The 24,594-nt window shown below is 43.0% G+C and overlaps 1 protein-coding gene across 2 annotated transcripts in view; it reads right to left on the minus strand.

Annotated features, from left to right (window-relative positions):
- Nucleotides 1-24,594, minus strand: part of LOC110502097 (uncharacterized) — a 50,531-nt gene that overhangs the window by 20,765 nt on the left and 5,172 nt on the right. For both annotated transcript variants that reach the window (XM_090216080.1, XM_090216079.1), the window contains exons 2-3: nt 12,232-12,390; nt 208-2,264 (exon numbers count right to left, since the gene is read on the minus strand). In XM_090216080.1, the coding sequence (XP_090072206.1) occupies nt 208-2,234 (2,027 nt within the window). In that variant the 5' untranslated portion in view covers nt 2,235-2,264; nt 12,232-12,390. The remainder of the gene's footprint in view (nt 1-207; nt 2,265-12,231; nt 12,391-24,594) is intronic.

Genomic DNA, 24,594 nt, shown 5'->3' on the forward strand with positions numbered 1-24,594 from the left:
GGCTAAGGTCCAATTGAAATTCAATTAGCTTTGGCTTTCATCTTAGTAAGCACATACAGTAGCTTCCACAAAGCAATAAGGCAAATTCAGTTAGATAAACGCTTAATTACTGTAATGACTGAATCCCATTGATGATCCAATGAATGATGGGTCTCCCCCCAGGCCCTTCATCTTCAGCTTCACCTTGTCCTTCACCTGCTCACTAACCTCTTCTTGATGAGGTCCAGGGCGGAGCCGATGAACCCATCCTTCATCTTGTAGATCTTGGCTCCATAGCTGGAGAGGTCAGTCCTGTCCAAGAGCAGGGCTGGGCAGCAGCTGGAGGGGCCCTCTGCATTCTCCCTGTGTGGAGGAGGGAAGGGGACCTGGGAGGCCCGAGGCACACTGAGCCCCACATTAGGCCTTCTATCCTGGGCCTGGGTATGATACATGGTTCCCTTCCCCTGGGTCTTACTGGAGGGCTGGAGGGGAGAGCGGGGAGTAGGGCCTGTGCATATAGCTTTGTTAGAGACTGTGGTCTGAATGTTGGCTTTTAGCTGGGGAGTAGGGCCAGTGAAGATGGGAGAGGATGAGTGCAAAGTGCTGGCTGTGGGAGTCTCTCCACTGCCTCTCCTCTCCCTGCTCCCCCTCTCCTCCCTCTCTCCACTGCCTCTCCTCTCTCCGCTCCCCCTCTCCTCCCTTTCTTCACTGCCCCTCCTCTCCCAGCTCCCCCTCTCCTCCCTTTCTTCACTGCCCCTCCTCTCCTCGCTCCCCCTCTCCTCCCTCTCTCCACTGCCTCTCCTCTCCCCGATCCCCCTCTCCTTTCTCTCTCCACTGCCTCTCCTCTCCCCGCTCCCCCTCTCCTCCCTCTCTTCACTGCCTCTCCTCTCCTCGCTCTCCCTCTCCTCCTCCTGAGAGGCCTGAGAGTCTCGCCGTCCCAATGGGGCTGTCTTAGAGAGTCTTAGAGTCTTAGAGTCTATGCCTGTCCCTGGGCTCTGGGTGCCTGTCCCTGGGCTCTGGCTGCCTGTACCAGTCTCTGGCGGTTGGTCTATAGTTGTTACTGTAGTAGCATTACTCCTGCTCTCTGTCTGTCCACTCTCTCCCTCTCTCTGTCTCATCCTCTTAAACTCCTTGAAGGTAGGGATGTGCAGGCGGCCCATAGGGGGCCTCTTACGCTCGGCTATGAGCTCAGCACTACTTCCAGTGACAGAGATGGACTCGGTGGTGAAGGACATGGCCATGTCTGGGGTTTGAGGGGTCTCCAGAGAGGCATGGAGGGCCAGGTTTGGGGTGCTGTTCTGCCGGCGGAGCTGAAGGCGTCTCAGAACCTCCTGCTTGATTTCCTCAGGGCTGGTGAGGTGCCGGACATACAAGGGTCTCCCAACGTACCTCTGGTGGGGGGATGAGTCCCTCTCTGAGCACCCCCCCAGGATGGGAGTGGTACTGCCTGGGGTTACCTGAGGTCGAAGAGGCTTCAGGGGTTCTGCTGCCGATCTGGCGCTTTGGAGGCGGAGCTTCTCCCTTAGCCCTTTCCTGCCATTGGTGGTAGTGTTCACCCCCCAGTCATCTGTGCCGGGGAACAGCCACTGGGGGAAGAGGGGCAGCTCCTTCCTCCCCAACCCTCCTAGACCCCTCCCCAGGCGGGGGTGGGGGTAGAACGCCAGGCTCTCAGGACCATAGCCCTGGGAGGGCCCATCGTACCAGTGGCTGGTGGCAGTGCAGCGGAAGATGAACCCACTGTCCACACTGCCCCTGTAGGGGGCACAATAAGGGGAACAGTAGAGGCCTGGTTCAGACACAGAATTACTCCAGTTCAAGTTCTCCATGCTGCGGTAGAGTCTAGTTCCACAGCCTTGGTTCATGTTCCAACAGGGCCCTGGGTCCAGCCCCAGGCCTGACCCTGACCCTAACTCCAGCCCAGAGTCAGGACCCCTGGGTGGGTGCTGCACACTGTTGGTGGAGCAGTAACGGACCCCCAGGTTAGTGAGTAATGCACTGCTGTTAGACCGTGGTATGAAGGGGCACTGGCCAGGGAAGGGCGGGTAGGGGGGTACGCTGTGGCCTCTGAAGCCAGAGAGGGGTTGGGGCAGGGGGAAGTCAGTGAGGCTGAGGCAGGGCTCCAGATCCATGGTGAGGCCAGCGGTGCAGGTGTAGCCCGCGAGGCCGTGGCCTTGGCCGGGGGAGCAGCCCGCTGAGGGGTAGTCACATGGTGGAGGGGCCTTCACGTCCGGCATGGCTGCAGTATGAGCCACCATAATTCAGAGAGAGGCTCCGGGAAACTGGCCCTAAAGGACAGAGATGAGACACACAGGGGAATGAGCTGGGAGATAGAGCACTGTCTGCAAACACACGCACACACGCTTACGCACACAGACACACAGACACACACAGACACAGACACACACAGACACACACACTGTCACAGTGCATCTATACGTTAGCAGTACTAAAATATTTCAGGAATTGAATTTGAAGGACAAACACTGAGGGTAGTTGAGATAATCCTGCAAATGACAAATCCATTCCATACAGTACATAAAGTACATACAGTACATACTGTACCTTCAGTATATACAGCACATACAGTACAAACTGTACATACAGTACATACAGTACATTCAGTACATTCAGTACATACAGTACATACAGTACATACAGTACATACAGTACATACAGTACATACAGTACATACAGTATATACAGCAAACTGTACATACAGCACATACAGTGCATACAGTACATTCAGTACACAGAGTACATTCAGTACACACAGTACATACAGTACATACAGTACATACTGTACCTTCAGTATATACAGCAAACTGTACATACAGCACATACAGTGCATACAGTACATTCAGTACACAGAGTACATTCAGTACACACAGTACATACAGTACATACAGTACATACAGTACATGTCATGAATGAGATTAGCATTCATTTAGATTACATTTTGATTTTAGCTCCACGGTTGAGCTTCTGTGAGATGTTGATACTGTGGTTTTAGCCATGTGACAATCAACCATCAAAGAAAATATGACACCAGGACAATTACACTAGGACAATATGACACTAGGACAATATGACACTAGGACAATATGACACTAGGACAATTACACTAGGACAATATGACACTAGGACAATATGACACTAGGACAATATGACACTAGGACAATTATACTAGGACAATATGACACTAGGACAATTACACTAGGACAATATGACACTAGGACAATATGACACTAGGACAATATGACACTAGGACAATATGACACTAGGACAATTACACTAGGACAATTACACTAGGACAATATGACACTAGGACAATATGACACTAGGACAATATGACACTAGGACAATATGACACTAGGACAATATGACACTAGGACAATTATACTAGGACAATATGACACTAGGACAATTACACTAGGACAATATGACACTAGGACAATATGACACTAGGACAATATGACACTAGGACAATTATACTAGGACAATATGACACTAGGACAATTATACTAGGACAATTACACTAGGACAATATGACACTAGGACAATATGACACTAGGACAATATGACACTAGGACAATTACACTAGGACAATATGACACTAGGACAATATGACACTAGGACAATTATACTAGGACAATATGACACTAGGACAATTATACTAGGACAATATGACACTAGGACAATTATACTAGGACAATTATACTAGGACAATATGACACTAGGACAATTATACTAGGACAATTATACTAGGACAATATGACACTAGGACAATATGACACTAGGACAATATGACACTAGGACAATTATACTAGGACAATATGACACTAGGACAATTATACTAGGACAATATGACACTAGGACAATTATACTAGGACAATATGACACTAGGACAATTATACTAGGACAATATGACACTAGGACAATTATACTAGGACAATATGACACTAGGACAATTATACTAGGACAATATGACACTAGGACAATTACACTAGGACAATTATACTAGGACAATATGACACTAGGACAATATGACACTAGGACAATTACACTAGGACAATTACACTAGGACAATATGACACTAGGACAATATGACACTAGGACAATTATACTAGGACAATTATACTAGGACAATTACACTAGGACAATTACACTAGGACAATTACACTAGGACAATATGACACTAGGACAATATGACACTAGGACAATTACACTAGGACAATATGACACTAGGACAATAACACTAGGACAATATGACACTAGGACAATATGACACTAGGCCAATTACACTAGGACAATATGACACTAGGACAATTACACTAGGACAATATGACACTAGGACAATATGACACTAGGACAATTACACTAGGACAATTACACTAGGACAATATGACACCAGGACAATTACACTAGGACAATTAGACTAGGACAATATGACACTAGGACAATATGACACCAGGACAATTACACTAGGACAATATGACACTAGGACAATATGACACTAGGACAATTACACTAGGACAATATGACACTAGGACAATATGACACTAGGACAATATGACACTAGGACAATTACACTAGGACAATATGACACTAGGACAATATGACACTAGGACAATATGACACTAGGACAATATGACACTAGGACAATTACACTAGGACAATATGACACTAGGACAATATGACACTAGGACAATATGACACTAGGACAATTATACTAGGACAATATGACACTAGGACAATTACACTAGGACAATATGACACTAGGACAATATGACACTAGGACAATATGACACTAGGACAATATGACACTAGGACAATTACACTAGGACAATTACACTAGGACAATATGACACTAGGACAATATGACACTAGGACAATATGACACTAGGACAATATGACACTAGGACAATATGACACTAGGACAATTATACTAGGACAATATGACACTAGGACAATTACACTAGGACAATATGACACTAGGACAATATGACACTAGGACAATATGACACTAGGACAATTATACTAGGACAATATGACACTAGGACAATTATACTAGGACAATTACACTAGGACAATATGACACTAGGACAATATGACACTAGGACAATATGACACTAGGACAATTACACTAGGACAATATGACACTAGGACAATATGACACTAGGACAATTATACTAGGACAATATGACACTAGGACAATTATACTAGGACAATATGACACTAGGACAATTATACTAGGACAATTATACTAGGACAATATGACACTAGGACAATTATACTAGGACAATTATACTAGGACAATATGACACCAGGACAATATGACACTAGGACAATATGACACTAGGACAATTATACTAGGACAATATGACACTAGGACAATTATACTAGGACAATATGACACTAGGACAATTATACTAGGACAATATGACACTAGGACAATTATACTAGGACAATATGACACTAGGACAATTATACTAGGACAATATGACACTAGGACAATTACACTAGGACAATTATACTAGGACAATTACACTAGGACAATATGACACTAGGACAATATGACACTAGGACAATTACACTAGGACAATTACACTAGGACAATATGACACTAGGACAATATGACACTAGGACAATTATACTAGGACAATTATACTAGGACAATTACACTAGGACAATTACACTAGGACAATTACACTAGGACAATATGACACTAGGACAATATGACACTAGGACAATTACACTAGGACAATATGACACTAGGACAATAACACTAGGACAATATGACACTAGGACAATATGACACTAGGACAATTACACTAGGACAATATGACACTAGGACAATTACACTAGGACAATATGACACTAGGACAATATGACACTAGGACAATTACACTAGGACAATTACACTAGGACAATATGACACCAGGACAATTACACTAGGACAATTAGACTAGGACAATATGACACTAGGACAATATGACACCAGGACAATTACACTAGGACAATATGACACTAGGACAATATGACACTAGGACAATTACACTAGGACAATATGACACTAGGACAATATGACACTAGGACAATATGACACTAGGACAATTACACTAGGACAATATGACACTAGGACAATATGACACTAGGACAATTATACTAGGACAATATGACACTAGGACAATATGACACTAGGACAATATGACACCAGGACAATTACACTAGGACAATATGACACTAGGACAATATGACACTAGGACAATTACACTAGGACAATTATACTAGGACAATTATACTAGGACAATATGACACTAGGACAATATGACACCAGGACAATTACACTAGGACAATATGACACTAGGACAATATGACACTAGGACAATTACACTAGGACAATTATACTAGGACAATTATACTAGGACAATATGACACTAGGACAATTACACTAGGACAATTACACTAGGACAATATGACACTAGGACAATATGACACTAGGACAATTACACTAGGACAATATGACACTAGGACAATTACACTAGGACAATTACACTAGGACAATATGACACCAGGACAATTACACTAGGACAATATTTTTTTTATTTTTTTTTATTTTACCTTTATTTAACCAGGCAAGTCAGTTAAGAACAAATTCTTATTTTCAATGACGGCCTGGGAACAGTGGGTTAACTGCCTGTTCAGGGGCAGAACGACAGATTTGTACCTTGTCAGCTCGGGGGTTTGAACTCGCAACCTTCCGGTTACTAGTCCAACGCTCTAACCACTAGGCTACCCTGCCGCCCCTATGACACTAGGACAATAACACTAGGACAATATGACACTAGGACAATATGACACTAGGACAATTACACTAGGACAATATGACACTAGGACAATTACACTAGGACAATATGACACTAGGACAATATGACACTAGGACAATTACACTAGGACAATTACACTAGGACAATATGACACCAGGACAATTACACTAGGACAATTAGACTAGGACAATATGACACTAGGACAATATGACACCAGGACAATTACACTAGGACAATATGACACTAGGACAATATGACACTAGGACAATTACACTAGGACAATATGACACTATGACAATATGACACTAGGACAATATGACACTAGGACAATTACACTAGGACAATATGACACTAGGACAATATGACACTAGGACAATATGACACTAGGACAATTATACTAGGACAATATGACACTAGGACAATTACACTAGGACAATATGACACTAGGACAATATGACACCAGGACAATTACACTAGGACAATATGACACCAGGACAATTACACTAGGACAATATGACACTAGGACAATATGACACTAGGACAATTACACTAGGACAATTACACTAGGACAATATGACACCAGGACAATTACACTAGGACAATATGACACCAGGACAATTACACTAGGACAATATGACACCAGGACAATTACACTAGGACAATATGACACTAGGACAATTACACTAGGACAATATGACACTAGGACAATTATACTAGGACAATATGACACCAGGACAATATGACACCAGGACAATATGACACTAGGACAATTACACTAGGACAATATGACACTAGGACAATTATACTAGGACAATATGACACCAGGACAATTATACTAGGACAATTACACTAGGACAATATGACACTAGGACAATATGACACTAGGACAATATGACACTAGGACAATTACACTAGGACAATATGACACTAGGACAATTATACTAGGACAATATGACACCAGGACAATTATACTAGGACAATTACACTAGGACAATATGACACTAGGACAATATGACACTAGGACAATATGACACTAGGACAATATGACACTAGGACAATTACACTAGGACAATATGACACTAGGACAATATGACACTAGGACAATATGACACCAGGACAATATGACACCAGGACAATTACACTAGGACAATATGACACTAGGACAATATGACACCAGGACAATTATACTAGGACAATATGACACCAGGACAATTATACTAGGACAATTACACTAGGACAATATGACACTAGGACAATATGACACTAGGACAATATGACACTAGGACAATTACACTAGGACAATATGACACTAGGACAATATGACACTAGGACAATATGACACTAGGACAATATGACACCAGGACAATTACACTAGGACAATATGACACTAGGACAATATGACACCAGGACAATTATACTAGGACAATATGACACTAGGACAATATGACACCAGGACAATTATACTAGGACAATATGACACCAGGACAATTACACTAGGACAATATGACACCAGGACAATTATACTAGGACAATATGACACCAGGACAATTACACTAGGACAATATGACACTAGGACAATATGACACCAGGACAATTATACTAGGACAATATGACACCAGGACAATTATACTAGGACAATATGACACTAGGACAATTACACTAGGACAATATGACACCAGGACAATTATACTAGGACAATATGACACTAGGACAATTATACTAGGACAATATGACACTAGGACAATATGACACTAGGACAATATGACACTAGGACAATATGACACTAGGACAATATGACACTAGGACAATATTACACTAGGACAATATGACAGTAGGACAATATTACACTAGGACAATATGACACTAGGACAATTATACTAGGACAATTACACTAGGACAATATGACACTAGGACAATATGACACTAGGACAATATGACACTAGGACAATATGACACTAGGACAATATGACACTAGGACAATATGACACTAGGACAATTATACTAGGACAATTACACTAGGACAATATGACACTAGGACAATTATACTATGACAATTAGACTAGGACAATTATACTAGGACAATATGACACCAGGACAATTATACTAGGACAATTACACTAGGACAATATGACACTAGGACAATATGACACTAGGACAATATGACACTAGGACAATATGACACTAGGACAATTATACTAGGACAATTACACTAGGACAATTATACTAGGACAATATGACACTAGGACAATTATACTAGGACAATATGACACTAGGACAATATGACACTAGGACAATATGACACTAGGACAATTATACTAGGACAATTACACTAGGACAATTATACTAGGACAATATGACACTAGGACAATTATACTAGGACAATTACACTAGGACAATATGACACCAGGACAATTATACTAGGACAATTACACTAGGACAATTATACTAGGACAATATGACACTAGGACAATTATACTAGGACAATTACACTAGGACAATATGACACCAGGACAATTACACTAGGACAATATGACACTAGGACAATTACACTAGGACAATATGACACCAGGACAATTACACTAGGACAATATGACACTAGGACAATTATACTAGGACAATATGACACTAGGACAATTATACTAGGACAATATGACACTAGGACAATTATACTAGGACAATATGACACTAGGACAATTATACTAGGACAATATGACACTAGGACAATATGACACTAGGACAATTATACTAGGACAATTACACTAGGACAATATGACACTAGGACAATATGACACTAGGACAATTACACTAGGACAATATGACACTAGGACAATATGACACTAGGACAATTATACTAGGACAATATGACACTAGGACAATATGACACTAGGACAATTATACTAGGACAATTACACTAGGACAATATGACACTAGGACAATATGACACTAGGACAATTACACTAGGACAATATGACACTAGGACAATATGACACTAGGACAATTATACTAGGACAATATGACACTAGGACGCGGGGATAGCAAGTCCCCACTCCACACAATGTCATTGTCCCTGATGCGTGATTCCTTCCGTTAACTTGAATAATCACTTTGCTCATTTTGCTCCACATCAAGGAATAAAATAAGGGATTGATTTGCCCTCTCTCTTTCTGCTCGGGCCATGATGAAAAACCAGAGGAGGAAAATAAAAGATTAAGCTGAACGGGACAGTAATGAAGTTAGCTTTCACCTTTCATTTTACTAATCAGAGAGGAGCGGTGGATTAGGGGGAGAGGAGAGAGAGAGACAGAGGGAGAGAGAGACAGAGAGAGAGAGAGAGAGAGAGAGAGAGAGAGAGAGAGAGAGAAATGCGAAGTGAGAGAGACAGAGGGAGAGGGAGAGAGAGAGAAAGAGAAATGAGAAGTGAGAGAGACAGAGGGAGAGAGAGAGAAGAAGAGAACGAGAGAGAGTAATAGTGCTGTGTAGTGGACTAACTCCTCTCTCTCTGTAATTAGTAGATTGCATGGCTGAGGGCCAGGGCTGTGCATATAGCTTGCTAGCTACCTCTGTAATCTTCCGCACAGATCAGGGTCGAAAGACATACCGCACTTAGTTATGAAACAGTCCTTCATTAGGCAGACTCATCATCCCTCATCCCTCTCTGATGCATTGATGAATGCAATAAAAATAGGTTTATTTACTAATGGCCCCTCCTCTTTTACCAGCTGGCTCTATGGCTCCAGAGAAAAAACAATAGTTAGTTTGATAGTGGATAATACATTTATCAATATTCCTAACATGTTGGAGGTAAAATGACGATATTCAGGTTTAATTAAAAACTCTACTCCTGGAAATACATCAGCCGTCCTCAAATCTTTATTATTCACATGCTTGGTAAACAACAGGTGTAGACAAACAGTGAAATGCTAACTTACGGGCCCTTCACAACAACAGGTGTAGACAAACAGTGAAATGCTAACTTACGGGCCCTTCCCAACAACAGGTGTAGACAAACAGTGAAATGGTTACTTACAGGCCCTTCACAACAACAGGTGTAGACTAACAGTTAAATGGTTACTTACAGGCCCTTCACAACAACAGGTGTAGACAAACAGTGAAACGCTAACTTACGGGCCCTTCCCAACAACACAGAGAGAAAGGAAGGGAAATAATAGGCACATGATAACACAAGGAATAAATCCAGTACCGAATCCATGTGCAGGGGTACGAGGTAATTGAGGGAAATATGTACATATAGGTAGGGATAAAGTAACTAGGCAACGGGATTCATAATAAACAGAAACAGCAGCGTATGTGATGAATCAAAAGAGTTCAAAAAGGGTTGATGCAGATAGTTAAATGGTTGACCAATAGCTACCGGGACTAACTATTTAACAGTCTTATGGCTTGGGGTTAGGAGCTGTTCAGGGTCCTGTTGGTCCATCGGTATTTCTTGCCGTGCAGTGAACAGTCTATGACTTTGACAATTTTTAGGGCCTTTCTCTGACACCACCTGGTGTAGAGGTCCTGGATGGCATGGAACTTGGCCCCAGTGATGTACTGGGCCGTACTCACCGCCCTCTGTAGGGCCTTGTGGTCGGATGCCAAGCAGTTGCCAAGTTATTCTCCAAATACTACTGTGTCACACCACTCATAATATCAGGTCACGTTGGTCATCGATCTCTTCTCAGTACTCCTCAATGTGTGTGTGTATGTGTGATCACCTAGATGAGTCAGTGTGTGTGTCTACCGCTGTGACTCTCAGGAGGTTGCACCACAACCTTGAACATCATATTCCAGTGATCTATCAGGTTGGTTTTAACTCAATCCTCCAATCACCACCCATTACACCCTGTAGCAGTATAAACCTACCCCATTTTACAGCCAGGTATGCCCTACAGCAGTATAAACTTCCCCCATTTTACAGCAAGGTATGCCCTACAGCAGTATAAACTTCCCCCATTTTACAACCAGGTATGCCCTACAGCAGTATAAACTTCCCCCATTTTACAGCCAGGTATGCCCTACAGCAGTATAAACTTCCCCCATTTTACAGCCAGGTATGCCTTACAGCAGTATAAACCTACCCAATTTTACAGCCAGGTATGCCCTACAGCAGTATAAACCTACCCCATTTTACAGCAAGGTATGCCTTACAGCAGTATAAACTTACCCCATTTTACAGCCAGGTATGCCCTACAGCAGTATAAACCTACCCCATTTTACAGCAAGGTATGCCTTACAGCAGTATAAACCTACCCCATTTTACAGCCAGGTATGCCCTACAGCAGTATAAACCTACCCCATTTTACAGCAAGGTATGCCTTACAGCAGTATAAACCTACCCCATTTTACAGCCAGGTATGCCCTACTGCAGTATAAACCTACCCCATTTTACAGCCAGGTATGCCCAACAGCAGTATAAACTTACCCCATTTTAATAAATTCTCTGTGGCCTTATTCTCCTTCAGTTTAGCCTCCTGGTCATTGGCTCTGTTCCAAACACACAGCCTTTTCAGCTTCTTCACAGTCTGTATTCAGTGGAGCACACCAGTGAGTCTAGAGAGAACATCACCCAGACAGTCGTGGCCTGGAGCAAGAAGAGAGAGATACAAGTCGATCAATAACTGAGAGTTAAATAAACAAACCAGCAGAAACCATTTCTGTATTCCGAGAGAGGAGGAGCGAGAGAGAGAGAGATACTTTCTAGATGTATTTGATCATGTAAAACAAGCCACACTGAACTGAATTAGCCATAAGCGAGTAACATCATTAGAGATTGATTACATTTTCAGGGAAACATATACACACATACACACACACTGATGTAAACACAATCAACTCTCATCACTGATGTACACACAGCCCACTCTCATCCCCGATGTACACACAGCCAACTCTCATCACTGATGTACACACAGCCAACTCTCATCACTGATGTACACACAGCCAACTCTAATCACTGATGTACACACAGCCAACTCTCATCACTGATGTACACACAGCCAACTCTCATCACTGATGTACACACAGCCAACTCTCATCACTGATGTACACACAGCCAACTCTAATCACTGATGTACACACAGCCAACTCTCATCACTGATGTACACACAGCCAACTCTCATCACTGATGTACACACAGCCAACTCTCATCACTGATTCATACACAGCCAACTCTCATCACTGATGTACACACAGCCAACTCTCATCACTGATGTACACACAGCCAACTCTCATCACTGATGTACACACAGCCAACTCTCATCACTGATTCATACACAGCCAACTCTCATCACTGATTCATACACAGCCAACTCTCATCACTGATGTACATGTAACGGATGTGAAACGGCTAGCTTAGTTAGCGTGGGCGCTAAATAGCGTTTCAATCAGTGACGTCACTTGCTCTGAGACCTTGAAGTAGTAGTTCCCCTTGCTCTGCTTTTGTGGAGCGATGGGTAACGATGCTTCGAGGGTGACTGTTGATGTGTGCAGAAGGTCCCTGGTTCGTGCCCGGGTATGGGCGAGGGGACGGTCTAAAATTATACTGTTACATTGATGCTGTTGACCCGGATTACTGGTTGCTGCGGAAAAAGGAGGAAGGTCAAAAGGGGGGTGAGTGTAACGGATGTGAAACGGCTAGCTTAGTTAGCGTGGGCGCTAAATAGCGTTTCAATCAGTGACGTCACTTGCTCTGAGACCTTGAAGTAGTAGTTCCCCTTGCTCTGCAAGGGCCGCGGCTTTTGTGGAGCGATGGGTAACGATGCTTCGAGGGTGACTGTTGATGTGTGCAGAAGGTCCCTAGTTCGCGCCCGGGTATGGGCGAGGGGACGGTCTAAATTTGTACTGTTACATACACACAGCCAACTTTAATCACTGATGTACACACAGCCAACTCTAATCAATGATGTACACACAGCCAACTCTCATCACTGATGTACAGCCAACTCTCATCACTGATGTACACACAGCCAACTCTCATCACTGATGTACACACAGCCAACTCTCATCACTGATGTACACACAGCCAACTCTCATCACTGATGTACACACAGCCAACTCTCATCACTGATTCATACACAGACAACTCAAACTACATCTAACAGATCACCACACATCTCATGTCAAACTACATCTAACATTCCATAGAAATATAAGCAGAAAATAACACAGAAAACACATTCTTACCCAGTTCCAAACAGGCTCTAGAATAGATTTCCTATGACTTCCATTCCTATCCCATCCTCAGAACACAAATCTCTGCATCCTAAACCATCATAGCTACCTGAGAGAGACTGAGAGTCTAAAAGCAGCACAGTCACTGATGGCACTTGACTTTTTTTTAGAAGCCAACCAGTTTCCATTTGTGACAGCCCCCTGGGTAGGTAGTGTGGGGGATGGAGAATGGAGAAGTGAAAGCCTGAAGTTTGACAAGCCAAGTGCCTGTGATAGCTAAGTGCCTGGCCCCATCCCCTGGTATGAGTGACAGGTCAGTGTGGGATGGCAGATGAGTGACAGAGACCCTGTCCCACCTCCCTGCGGACCCTTCCCTATAGATTGTAGAATGTGAGGCAGCGGCAGTACCAGAGGAGCCGACACACACACACACACACACACACACACACACACACACACACAGAGAGAGAGAGAGAGAGAGAGGAGCTGCACCCCAGTAGCTTCTATCATCTATGTTTAGAACCATGGTGGTACTGCTCACTTCACTTTCTGCTACAGATGTAGGATCTTAATTTGATCACCCTGTTGCAGGACATCTTTATAACTTGTAGTGTATTTGAAGTTTAAAAAGGCTTCTGAAGTTTATAATTTCCACTTAAACATTTCAGATTAGATTTTCCCTTACGAAAAATGCATCAACCCCTATAAAAATGTCCATGAATTATAATCCACATTTCCTGCTGCGGCAGCATTATTTCTTGCTGTAGCAAACTGTCTCAAATTAAGATCATAAATCTGTACCCACACTAAGAATTGCCTCATCTGACCCACAGTAATACCACTGCAGCGCTGTGTGTGTGTATAGTCTGATTGGACAGGCATCAGAAAGTCCTGTTTATCCAGTATGGGTATGAATCCCCTGGAGATTCCCACCTCTCCTCTCATGTGTCATTGAGGACTCTTTCACTACAGAGATGCTCACATCACTGTACCACATGACAGAGTAGCAGTGTACCAGAGCCTCATATTCATTAACAATAGTTTATGAATTACTGTTTTTTTTCCTTTAACCTTTATTTAACTAGGTAAGTCAGTTAAGAACAAATCCTTATTTACAATGACGGCCTAGGAACTGTGGGTTTACTGCCTTGTTCAGGAGCAGAACGACAGATGTTAACTTGTCAGCTCGGGGATTTGATCTTGCAACCTTTCGGTTACTAGTCCAACACTCTAACCACTAGGGTACCTGCCGGCCTTCTGTTTGCGTGTGTGTGTGCATGTGTGCGCGTGTGTGTGTGCTCGTGCACGTGTGCTCACTGGGCTCATGTGTGTTCTCTGTGTATATTGTCCCAGCAGGTGTTTTGAGGCTAATCCACCATACGGTGTGACTATTGTGTGAGAGGGAGCATCAGTCAAACCAGCTGGAGAGCAGAGAATGGCCGTCCCTCACTATGGGACAGTCACGGTGCTACTGGTAATGTGTGGACAGGTGTGACGTGAAGTGATGTGTTCAGTGTTTTCCTCACTGACTTGTCAGTGCTAGACTGGGGTGTGATCTGTGGTGTGGACAAGACAAGCCCTGTACGGTACACAACAGCCTGGGACCGTGTGTGAAATGGACCCTGCAACCGCTGACAAAACATGGTCAGTTAGAGTTTTGAAGGCTCAGCCTCATGTCACTTTAAGATGAACCCAAGGAGAGTCGACGGTGTACTGTGGCTTTGTGAGCCTATGTCAAGTGGGAAACCTCCTGACAGTAAACATATTAGAGCCCTGATATAGTCGTGGGTTCAATCCATACATCCACCTGCTTCCTCCTGATGTTAAGAACACACGCTTACAGAGTAGCCATGGTGGCATTACATTCTACAACCTGTCTGTCTGTATTACGGGCATGGTGGCATTACATTCTACAACCTGTCTGTCTGTATTACGGGCATGGTGGCATTACATTCTACAACCTGTCTGTCTGTATTACGGGCATGGTGGCATTACATTCTACAACCTGTCTGTCTGTATTACGGGCATGGTGGCATTACATTCTACAACCTGTCTGTCTGTATTACGGGCATGGTGGCATTACATTCTACAACCTGTCTGTCTGTATTACAGGCATGGTGGCATTACATTCTACAACCTGTCTGTCTGTATTACGGGCATGGTGGCATTACATTCTACAACCTGTATGCCTGTATTACGGGCATGGTGGCATTACATTCTACAACCTGCCTGTCTGTATTACGGGCATGGTGGCATTACATTCTACAACCTGTATGTCTGTATTACGGGCATGGTGGCATTACATTCTACAACCTGTCTGTCTGTATTACGGGCATGGTGGCATTACATTCTACAACCTGTCTGTCTGTATTACAGGCATGGTGGCATTACATTCTACAACCTGTCTGTCTGTATTACGGGCATGGTGGCATTACATTCTACAACCTGTCTGTCTGTATTACAGGCATGGTGGCATTACATTCTACAACCTGTCTGTCTGTATTACGGGCATGGTGGAATTACATTCTACAACCTGTCTGTCTGTATTACGGGCATGGTGGCATTACATTCTACAACCTGTCTGTCTGTATTACAGGCATGGTGGCATTACATTCTACAACCTGTCTGTCTGTATTACGGGCATGGTGGCATTACATTCTACAACCTGTCTGTCTGTATTACAGGCATGGTGGCATTACATTCTACAACCTGTCTGTCTGTATTACGGGCATGGTGGCATTACATTCTACAACCTGTCTGTCTGTATTACAGGCATGGTGGCATTACATTCTACAACCTGTCTGTCTGTATTACGGGCATGGTGGCATTACATTCTACAACCTGTCTGTCTGTATTACGGGCATGGTGGCATTACATTCTACAACCTGTCTGTCTGTATTACGGGCATGGTGGCATTACATTCTACAACCTGTCTGTCTGTATTACAGGCATGGTGGCATTACATTCTACAACCTGTCTGTCTGTATTACGGGCATGGTGGCATTACATTCTACAACCTGTCTGTCTGTATTACAGGCATGGTGGCATTACATTCTACAACCTGTCTGTCTGTATTACGGGCATGGTGGCATTACATTCTACAACCTGTCTGTCTGTATTACGGGCATGGTGGCATTACATTCTACAACCTGTCTGTCTGTATTACGGGCATGGTGGCATTACATTCTACAACCTGTCTGTCTGTATTACGGGCATGGTGGCATTACATTCTACAACCTGTCTGTCTGTATTACGGGCATGGTGGCATTACATTTTACAACGTGTCTGTCTGTATTACGGGTATGTCCAGGCTGTATCAAAGCCCACTATTGTGGCTAATCCTTATTGTGGCTAGCTTCACATAGATGGGTCCGACCAACATCAATCAAATGAGAACTGTCTTATAAATTAGGGTTATTTTAGATGATGACACCTAGCTATATAGTTAGCTACAAAAAATGTTAAATATCAGTTATCGGTATTGGTATTGTTTTTTGGGGGACAAGGAAAATATTGGATATCGGTATCGGACAAAAATGTCATATCGTTGCATCACTCCATTCTACAACCTGTCTGTCTGTATTACGGCTAGGCATATGAGCGGTGACTATTAATCCCAGAGATTCCATTTTAGAGTCAATCTGATCCTGTAGAAATCCAATAGGCTGGAAAGCCCTGGACACCAAGTGCACTGTTTTTGTTTTCCATGTATTGATCGGCTAGGGATGCTTATCTCCAATATCTTATGTAACATGACCATTCATTCACATGACACGTCGATGGAATCCGGCTCCCTCTGAGGGAATCTCTCTACAGATAACTTCTCTGCAGAACAGGTTACTTTTGCAGAGGACCACATGCACTAAACATTCACTGATGGAATTAAATCATTTAAAAGGCATTTTAGGCATTGCAAATCTGAACACACCAACGAAATTGTGAGATTGATGTAGGCCTTCCTTGCCCTTGGAAAGGACTGAAATTACACAGGTTTATTAAAAGGCTGCTTCAATCTAGTCTGTATCTATGAGCCTGTAGGACGCATTGCCATGACAGACACACAGGAGAGATTGATTATACCCGCACTGCCAGGGTAACAAGATACTGGATCCTGATGAGGTGGAGTAGCTCTCTATCTCCTGACAGGTAAGCAGGAGGGGGAGGAGGGGAGGGAAAGGAGAGGAGAGTGGATACTGACAAGCCTCCTGACAAGCCTAGTAAGGTGCAGGCAGATGAACACTTCACAGCAATAAGAGACAGAATACTCAATCAGACAAGCGAGCGAGAGGAATGATGCCAGGAGACAAGAAGGAAGGCATAACATTCCCCACCTCCCCCCCCCTGTCATCAGGCAGAGAAATGTGGGTTAATAAGAATCCTCCCAGGCTCAGCAGTAATCAACACATACTACAACTCTCTACTGAGTCTCTTTTCATAGAGCCCCACCAGGGTACAGATGACTCGCGTAGTAGCATTCTGGTGACTTCATCGAAGGTCTAACGTGGAAGTCTGGAGTTCATTAGGCAACATGTCACTGGGATGTGTGTGGGATAGTGTGTGAGCTACATGGCCACAGAGAGGAGAGGCTGTGTAGAGGGGGTGTAGTTGACACCCAGAGCATAGAGCAAGGTACTAATGTACTGTGTTACTATCTTCACATTATTGAGCTGAGTCAAACCAAGTCAAGTGCTGTGCTTGTTTGGTTACGAATCCAGTTGCTGGGACTGTGCTGGACAACGTAAAAAGGAAATATCTGAGCCAGCACAGCACGGGTCAGACCAATAGTGTGAAAAGGTTATCTGTGTAGTAAGTAGTGCACAAGCCTGTTCAGGAGGATGGAATGTTACAGAACGCTTAGAAATGTATTGCGTTGAACAGATATGATTGTTTGCCACATAGAATAGGGAAAAAACACGTCAGCTCTGTTCATTCTATTTCTACCTGCGTTTCTACCAACATTTCACATCACCTCAGGTGAAAGCTGGGCATGTCTCTGTTCTGTTCCTGTATGGTGGAAGTCATTCATGGCTGTGCCATGAATATTTCACCAGTCTGAGGTGTTAACAGTCTCTATGAATAATACAGACAGGGAATAATGAGGTGATAGGTAGGTCATGTCCCAAACAGCACCCTATTCACAATATAGTGCACTACATTTGACCAGGGCCCACCTTCAACGCCATCATTCTTCCTTTGCATGATTTTTCAATGAGCATTAATAGCATCCCAATGCCATATATAGTATCCCAATGCCATATATAGTATCGCAATGCCATATATAGTAGCTCAATGCCATATATAGCATCCCAATGCCATATATAGTAGCTCAATGCCATATTTAGTAGCTCAATGCCATATATAGTATCGCAATGCCATATATAGTATCCCAATGCCATATATAGTATCCCAATGCCATATATAGTATCCCAATGCCATATATAGTAGCCCAATGCCATATATAGTATCCCAACGCCATATATAGTATCCCAACCCAACTCCGCTTCACTCTATTTATTCGCAGAGACGATGAAAGAGACTTCATTAGACAGAGAGAACCTGTTCAAAGGAGCCGGACCAACCAATCCATGCAAATGATGTCCAGGGAAGGCTATGATAAAAGACAATACATATTTAAAAAATCTGGATAAATGGTTTGAATTAAGGCATAACAGACATCAAATATTTCAGAAGAGCAGTAACTACGTGCTTGTCATGTTTATATGTGACTGAGTAGAAAATGGCAGGCCCTTATGTACTGGTATGGTCTTCAGTGATAGACATACATATCATTCTCAGTAACAGTGTTAGGGAACAAGATGATATAGTTTTACAGTGATACATTTTATCCCTGGCTGGTTTAGCAATACAATAAACATCTTTATAGGGTGCCGGTGGCAGCCCTGGTCAAAGGTAGTTCACTATATAGGCAATAGGCTGCCATTTGGGATGCAAGCCAGTGTAAAAGAACCAATCTGAAGAGTGGATATCTGTCACCATTCCGGCTCTGGTATTGACTCATGGAGGGTTATGCATCCATCATGGATCTGTCACCACCACCAGATTCTCTTGACTCAACCCAAAATAAAGCAGAGCACCAGCGTCCCCTCTGTCTCACCCCCTCTTACACAGTCATACAGCCCATCAAGACACAGTCAGACAGACAGAAAACCTGTAGTGAGATGGAGATAGGACTGTAACGGTATGATTGGTAATAATTCCTAACAACATACAACAGTGCTAGATCTGATGAATACATTACTGTACAGTAAGCATGTAGAGAGAGGCAGACAGACAGACAGACCTTAGTGAGATGGAGATGCTGCTGTATGGTTGGTAACATAATCATACCTAAATTAATCACATGCGACAATGCATGAACTGATTAACATAGTACTATAGGCTGTAGCCAGTAGCCATTAGCCTGTAGCCTGTAGCCAGTAGCCTGTAGCCAGTAGCTAGTAGCCTGTAGCTAGTAGCCTGTGGTCAGTAGCCTGTGGTCAGTAGCCTGTAGCCAGTAGCCTGTGGTCAGTAGCTAGTAGCCTGTAGCCTGTAGCTAGTAGCCTGTGGTCAGTAGCCTGTGGTCAGTAGCCTAGACACAGAGCGGGAGGCTGCTGTAGATGATGTAACCTAATAGTAAACAGATTTTCCCGCTGGGACTCCGAATGAAACGAAGCGGTATTTGCTCTTCTCTTCCTTCCAGAAGACTGTTCTTTTCCTCCTCTGTTAGATAACAGAGGGAAAATATGAGACACTGGGCTCCGTCCACTGCACACCTGGGTTCAAATGCTATTTGAAATCATTTCAAATACTTCAGCTGTATTTAATTGTGCTTGCCTGGCAAAATGGAACCAATTGAATTGTCACTATTTGGTAAACCCCGCCCAAACCCCGTCCATGCAGGTTAAACCAAACGCAAGTATCTGAACTCTTTTGGATGTATGGACAACAGGAGGCGGGGATGCTGGCCGCGCTCCCATCCCTCGTCATCTGCCTCTTTTGGCATTTCTGTGACAAAGAGCTGCACCATTTTAAAATGAAACACGCTAGCTCAGGGCTTGGAGTGCTCTCTCAATGCAGCATTTCATTCTTAGTTCATACACATCAGTATCACAAGAGGTTTCTCTCAATTCAGTGGCTTGTTGTATAAACACAGAACCTGATTGTTGATAACTACCTCAAATCAAATATGTATGATTCCTGTCTCATTTAAATAATAAGCCCAATACAAAACAACCTGGGTTCATACAGTCGGCTACAGTAAAAGGTCGGAATTCAACATCTTAAACTCTAATTGTAAGCTATGTTTCTTGTTAACTACTTCAAATCAAATGTTTCCTGTCTCATTTGAATAATATCCTGAAAGTATTTGGGTTCAGGTAGAAGTCCCAGGCAGTGTAGTGTAAGTACTGAGGCTTCTTTACTCAGCTCTCGCCTCCACAGTGTTTCCTTGTTTTGTTGTTGTTACTGCTACTGGGGTAATGACATAAACACCACCACGGCAACGGTAACAATAACAAAAACGATATAGGGACCTCAGTGAGATCTATGTGACCTCATTCCTGTGATCAATATCCAGAGGGAGGGGGAGAGAGGGAGGAAAGGGGGAAACTAAAGCTGTGGGTAGAAAATAGGTGATGAGGTGGAGGGACGCATGGGAAATTATGATAAAAGAAGAAGGAAGTGAGGTAGAGTTTTTATTTAACTAGGTAAGTCAGTTGAGAACAAATTCTTATTTTCAATGACAGCCTAGGAACAGTGGGTTAACTGCCTTGTTCAGGGGCAGAACAACAGATTTTTTCCATGTCAGCTGGGGGATTTGACCTTGCAACCTTTCGGTTACTAGTCCAACGCCCTAACCACTAGGCTACTTCCCACCCCTGTAAGTAGTAGCCTGAGTGAGGTAGAGAGGTAAGGTAGAGGTAAAGAGGTAGAGAATGAGGGAGCGAGAGATGAATTGAGATAACCAGGAGTGTTGTTCATAAACAAAGGGAGGGTAATAAGGGAGGATTTACTCATTAACAGATGGCAGAGTGACTCATATCACCAACAGGGGAATGGAGAGAGAGGAGGAAGGAGAGCAAGACAGAGAGATAGGGGCAGTGGGGGAGAAAGAGAGGAGGGGAGAAAGAGACCTAAGATCCTATCTGGGGATCTATGATATCAGTCATGTCTCCCACACATCACCATCCTTGGCATATCTTACTGCACTGTCCTTGACTTCCCATAAGGAAAGAAAACTAATGCAAATTATACCCATGTTAGTCTGCTCATTAAATGTCCAAAGCAGCCATTTTTATCTCAATATCACATCATTTCTGGGAAACAATGAAGTACTTTACTGTGATTGTTTTCAATTAAAATGGTCAAGAAACAAAAATACATTCTTAGCAAAGAGCAATTACTCAAGCAATCATTTATCTAGGACTGTCTGGGAGTGGTCTGATTGGGGAGGAGATAACTGAAAAGTAGCTATTATTGGCAGAGATGTTTGGAACTCTTTCTTATTGGTCTATTAACCAATTTACTGCCTGGTGATGTCACCAGACAGGCCAAAACTCCATCCCACCAAAACAGGCTGAAATTGCAGGCGGTCTTTTCAAATCAATCAATCAAACAGCTCTTACACTAAAATAGCATTATCATCATTTTAACAATTTCACAGTGTTATTCCAAACTCATGGGGTGGAAATATATGTAACATGTTTTTGACTGCACTGGATCTTTAATAAACCTCCTGTTTCAAAGCTCTCTTCTCTGATAAATCACTCTGTTACAGTGGGATGGAACATCAAAGGAAACAATGGGAACTCCTTACAATAGAAAACAGCTAAACATGGCAATATAAAAAATGCATACTAAATAAGACTTCAAATCAATACTTGCATTCAAAACAGTCAATCATATGCTCTCGTGGTTTTGTGTTTTTTTAAAGAACAGATCAATGATCTGTCTGAGAATGTCAGCTTCAGGAATGTCATTCAAAACAGTCAATCATATGCTCTCGTGGTTTTGTGTTTTTTTAAAGAACAGATCAATGATCTGTCTGAGAATGTCAGCTTCAGGAATGTCATTCAAAACAGTCAATCATATGCTCTTGTGGTTTTGTGTTTTTTTAAAGAACAGATCGATGATCTGTCTGAGAATGTCAGCAGTAACGACTCCCTAAGTTGAGCTGATCATATTATTGGATTGCTCACTCTCTCTTCACTCATTGCCTTGGGGGTCAAAACTAGGATCACACATTTGTTGTCTGTAACAACCAACCACAGAGAGAGGAGAGATCAAAAGCCAGGGAGTGGTGGGCTCCCCACATCTCAGGTCTATTCATCTCCCTGAGTCAAGGACAGGCTGGTAATTGTCTTAAGGTGTGAACATGCTTCAGTTTGGCTTGAGCCGAGCCGAAGTTAAGCGAACCGAACGAGTGTGCTTGCATACTCCCTTAAAATACCTTCGCTTGGAAATCTAGAAAAAAGCGGCAACAGTACTGTTTGTCCATTTTGAGGCGCCGTAGCCATTACACACTTCCTCAAAATAGTCCGAATTAATCTAAGATAACACTGTCACGACTTCCACTGAAGTCGGTCCCTCTCCTTGTTCGGGCGGCGTTCGGCGGTCGACGTCACCGGCTTTTTAGCCATCGACGATCCACTTTTCATTTTCCATTTGTTTTGTCTTTGTTTTTTACACACTTGGTTTCTATTCCCCAATTACATGTTCATTATTTAACCCTCTGTTTCCCCCATGTTTGTGTGCGTGTTTGGCTGGTATTTTTTGCCGGGTTCGTTATTACGCCCGTTATTTACGAGTGACCGGTATTTCACGCAACTTTAGTATTTGTTTTATACTTGTGCTGTTCGTGGACTAAATTACCTTGTACACTCATCTCTGCTCTCCTGTGCCTGATTCCATGCACCAGTTACCCACAGCCTGACAAACACAAGAAATCTGTCATAAATTTGTATGTTTTTGCCAAGGATATCTTAGTCTAGTTTACATCTAACTAAGAAGATGGGTGCAGTATTTCTCAATGAAAAAATGTGCATGAAAACAAGTCATCTCTCATTGAATGACAGCAAATACTTTATTGAACAATCCCTACTGTTGACTAATCACCGACGAAGGGGAGTAGACTTTGGTTTGCCTCTAGAAAAAATCTTGTGTGCCTGAACAGCCAAAAAACAGCCAAAACAAACACAAATGTTGTCATAATAGATGCACAAACTCTTCAGAACTGTTTTGGCTGGGAAGCATGCACTTTACCCACTGGGAGTGAGGAGGTGAGAGTCAGGGGAAAGAGGGAATAGGAGGAGGGGATGATGTTATCTCTGTTTACTGAGGAGTGACCTAAGGTAGCAGGCGTAAAATAAATGCCTGAGCGGGTTCCCCACATCTGTTTTTTAGGGGGAAAGGAAGCTAGTTTAAAGATACTGTATCCCTGAAAACCGGATGGTTCCATTTAAAATGAACCCCGCTGAGGGGGACTAAGGAGTGTCATGACGTTGCCCTCTTTGGGTACAGCAACCCCATCCCCCTCTCCCTGCCTCCCCCGGCCTCCTTCAACTAGGCTGCTGTGGTCAGAGAGAGGTCGTAAATTCCTGAGAAGACCATGCCTCAT

Source organism: Oncorhynchus mykiss, chromosome 22 (assembly GCF_057628025.1).
Source record: "Oncorhynchus mykiss isolate SJ-2025 chromosome 22, ASM5762802v1, whole genome shotgun sequence".
Classification (NCBI taxonomy): Eukaryota; Metazoa; Chordata; class Actinopteri; order Salmoniformes; family Salmonidae; genus Oncorhynchus; species Oncorhynchus mykiss.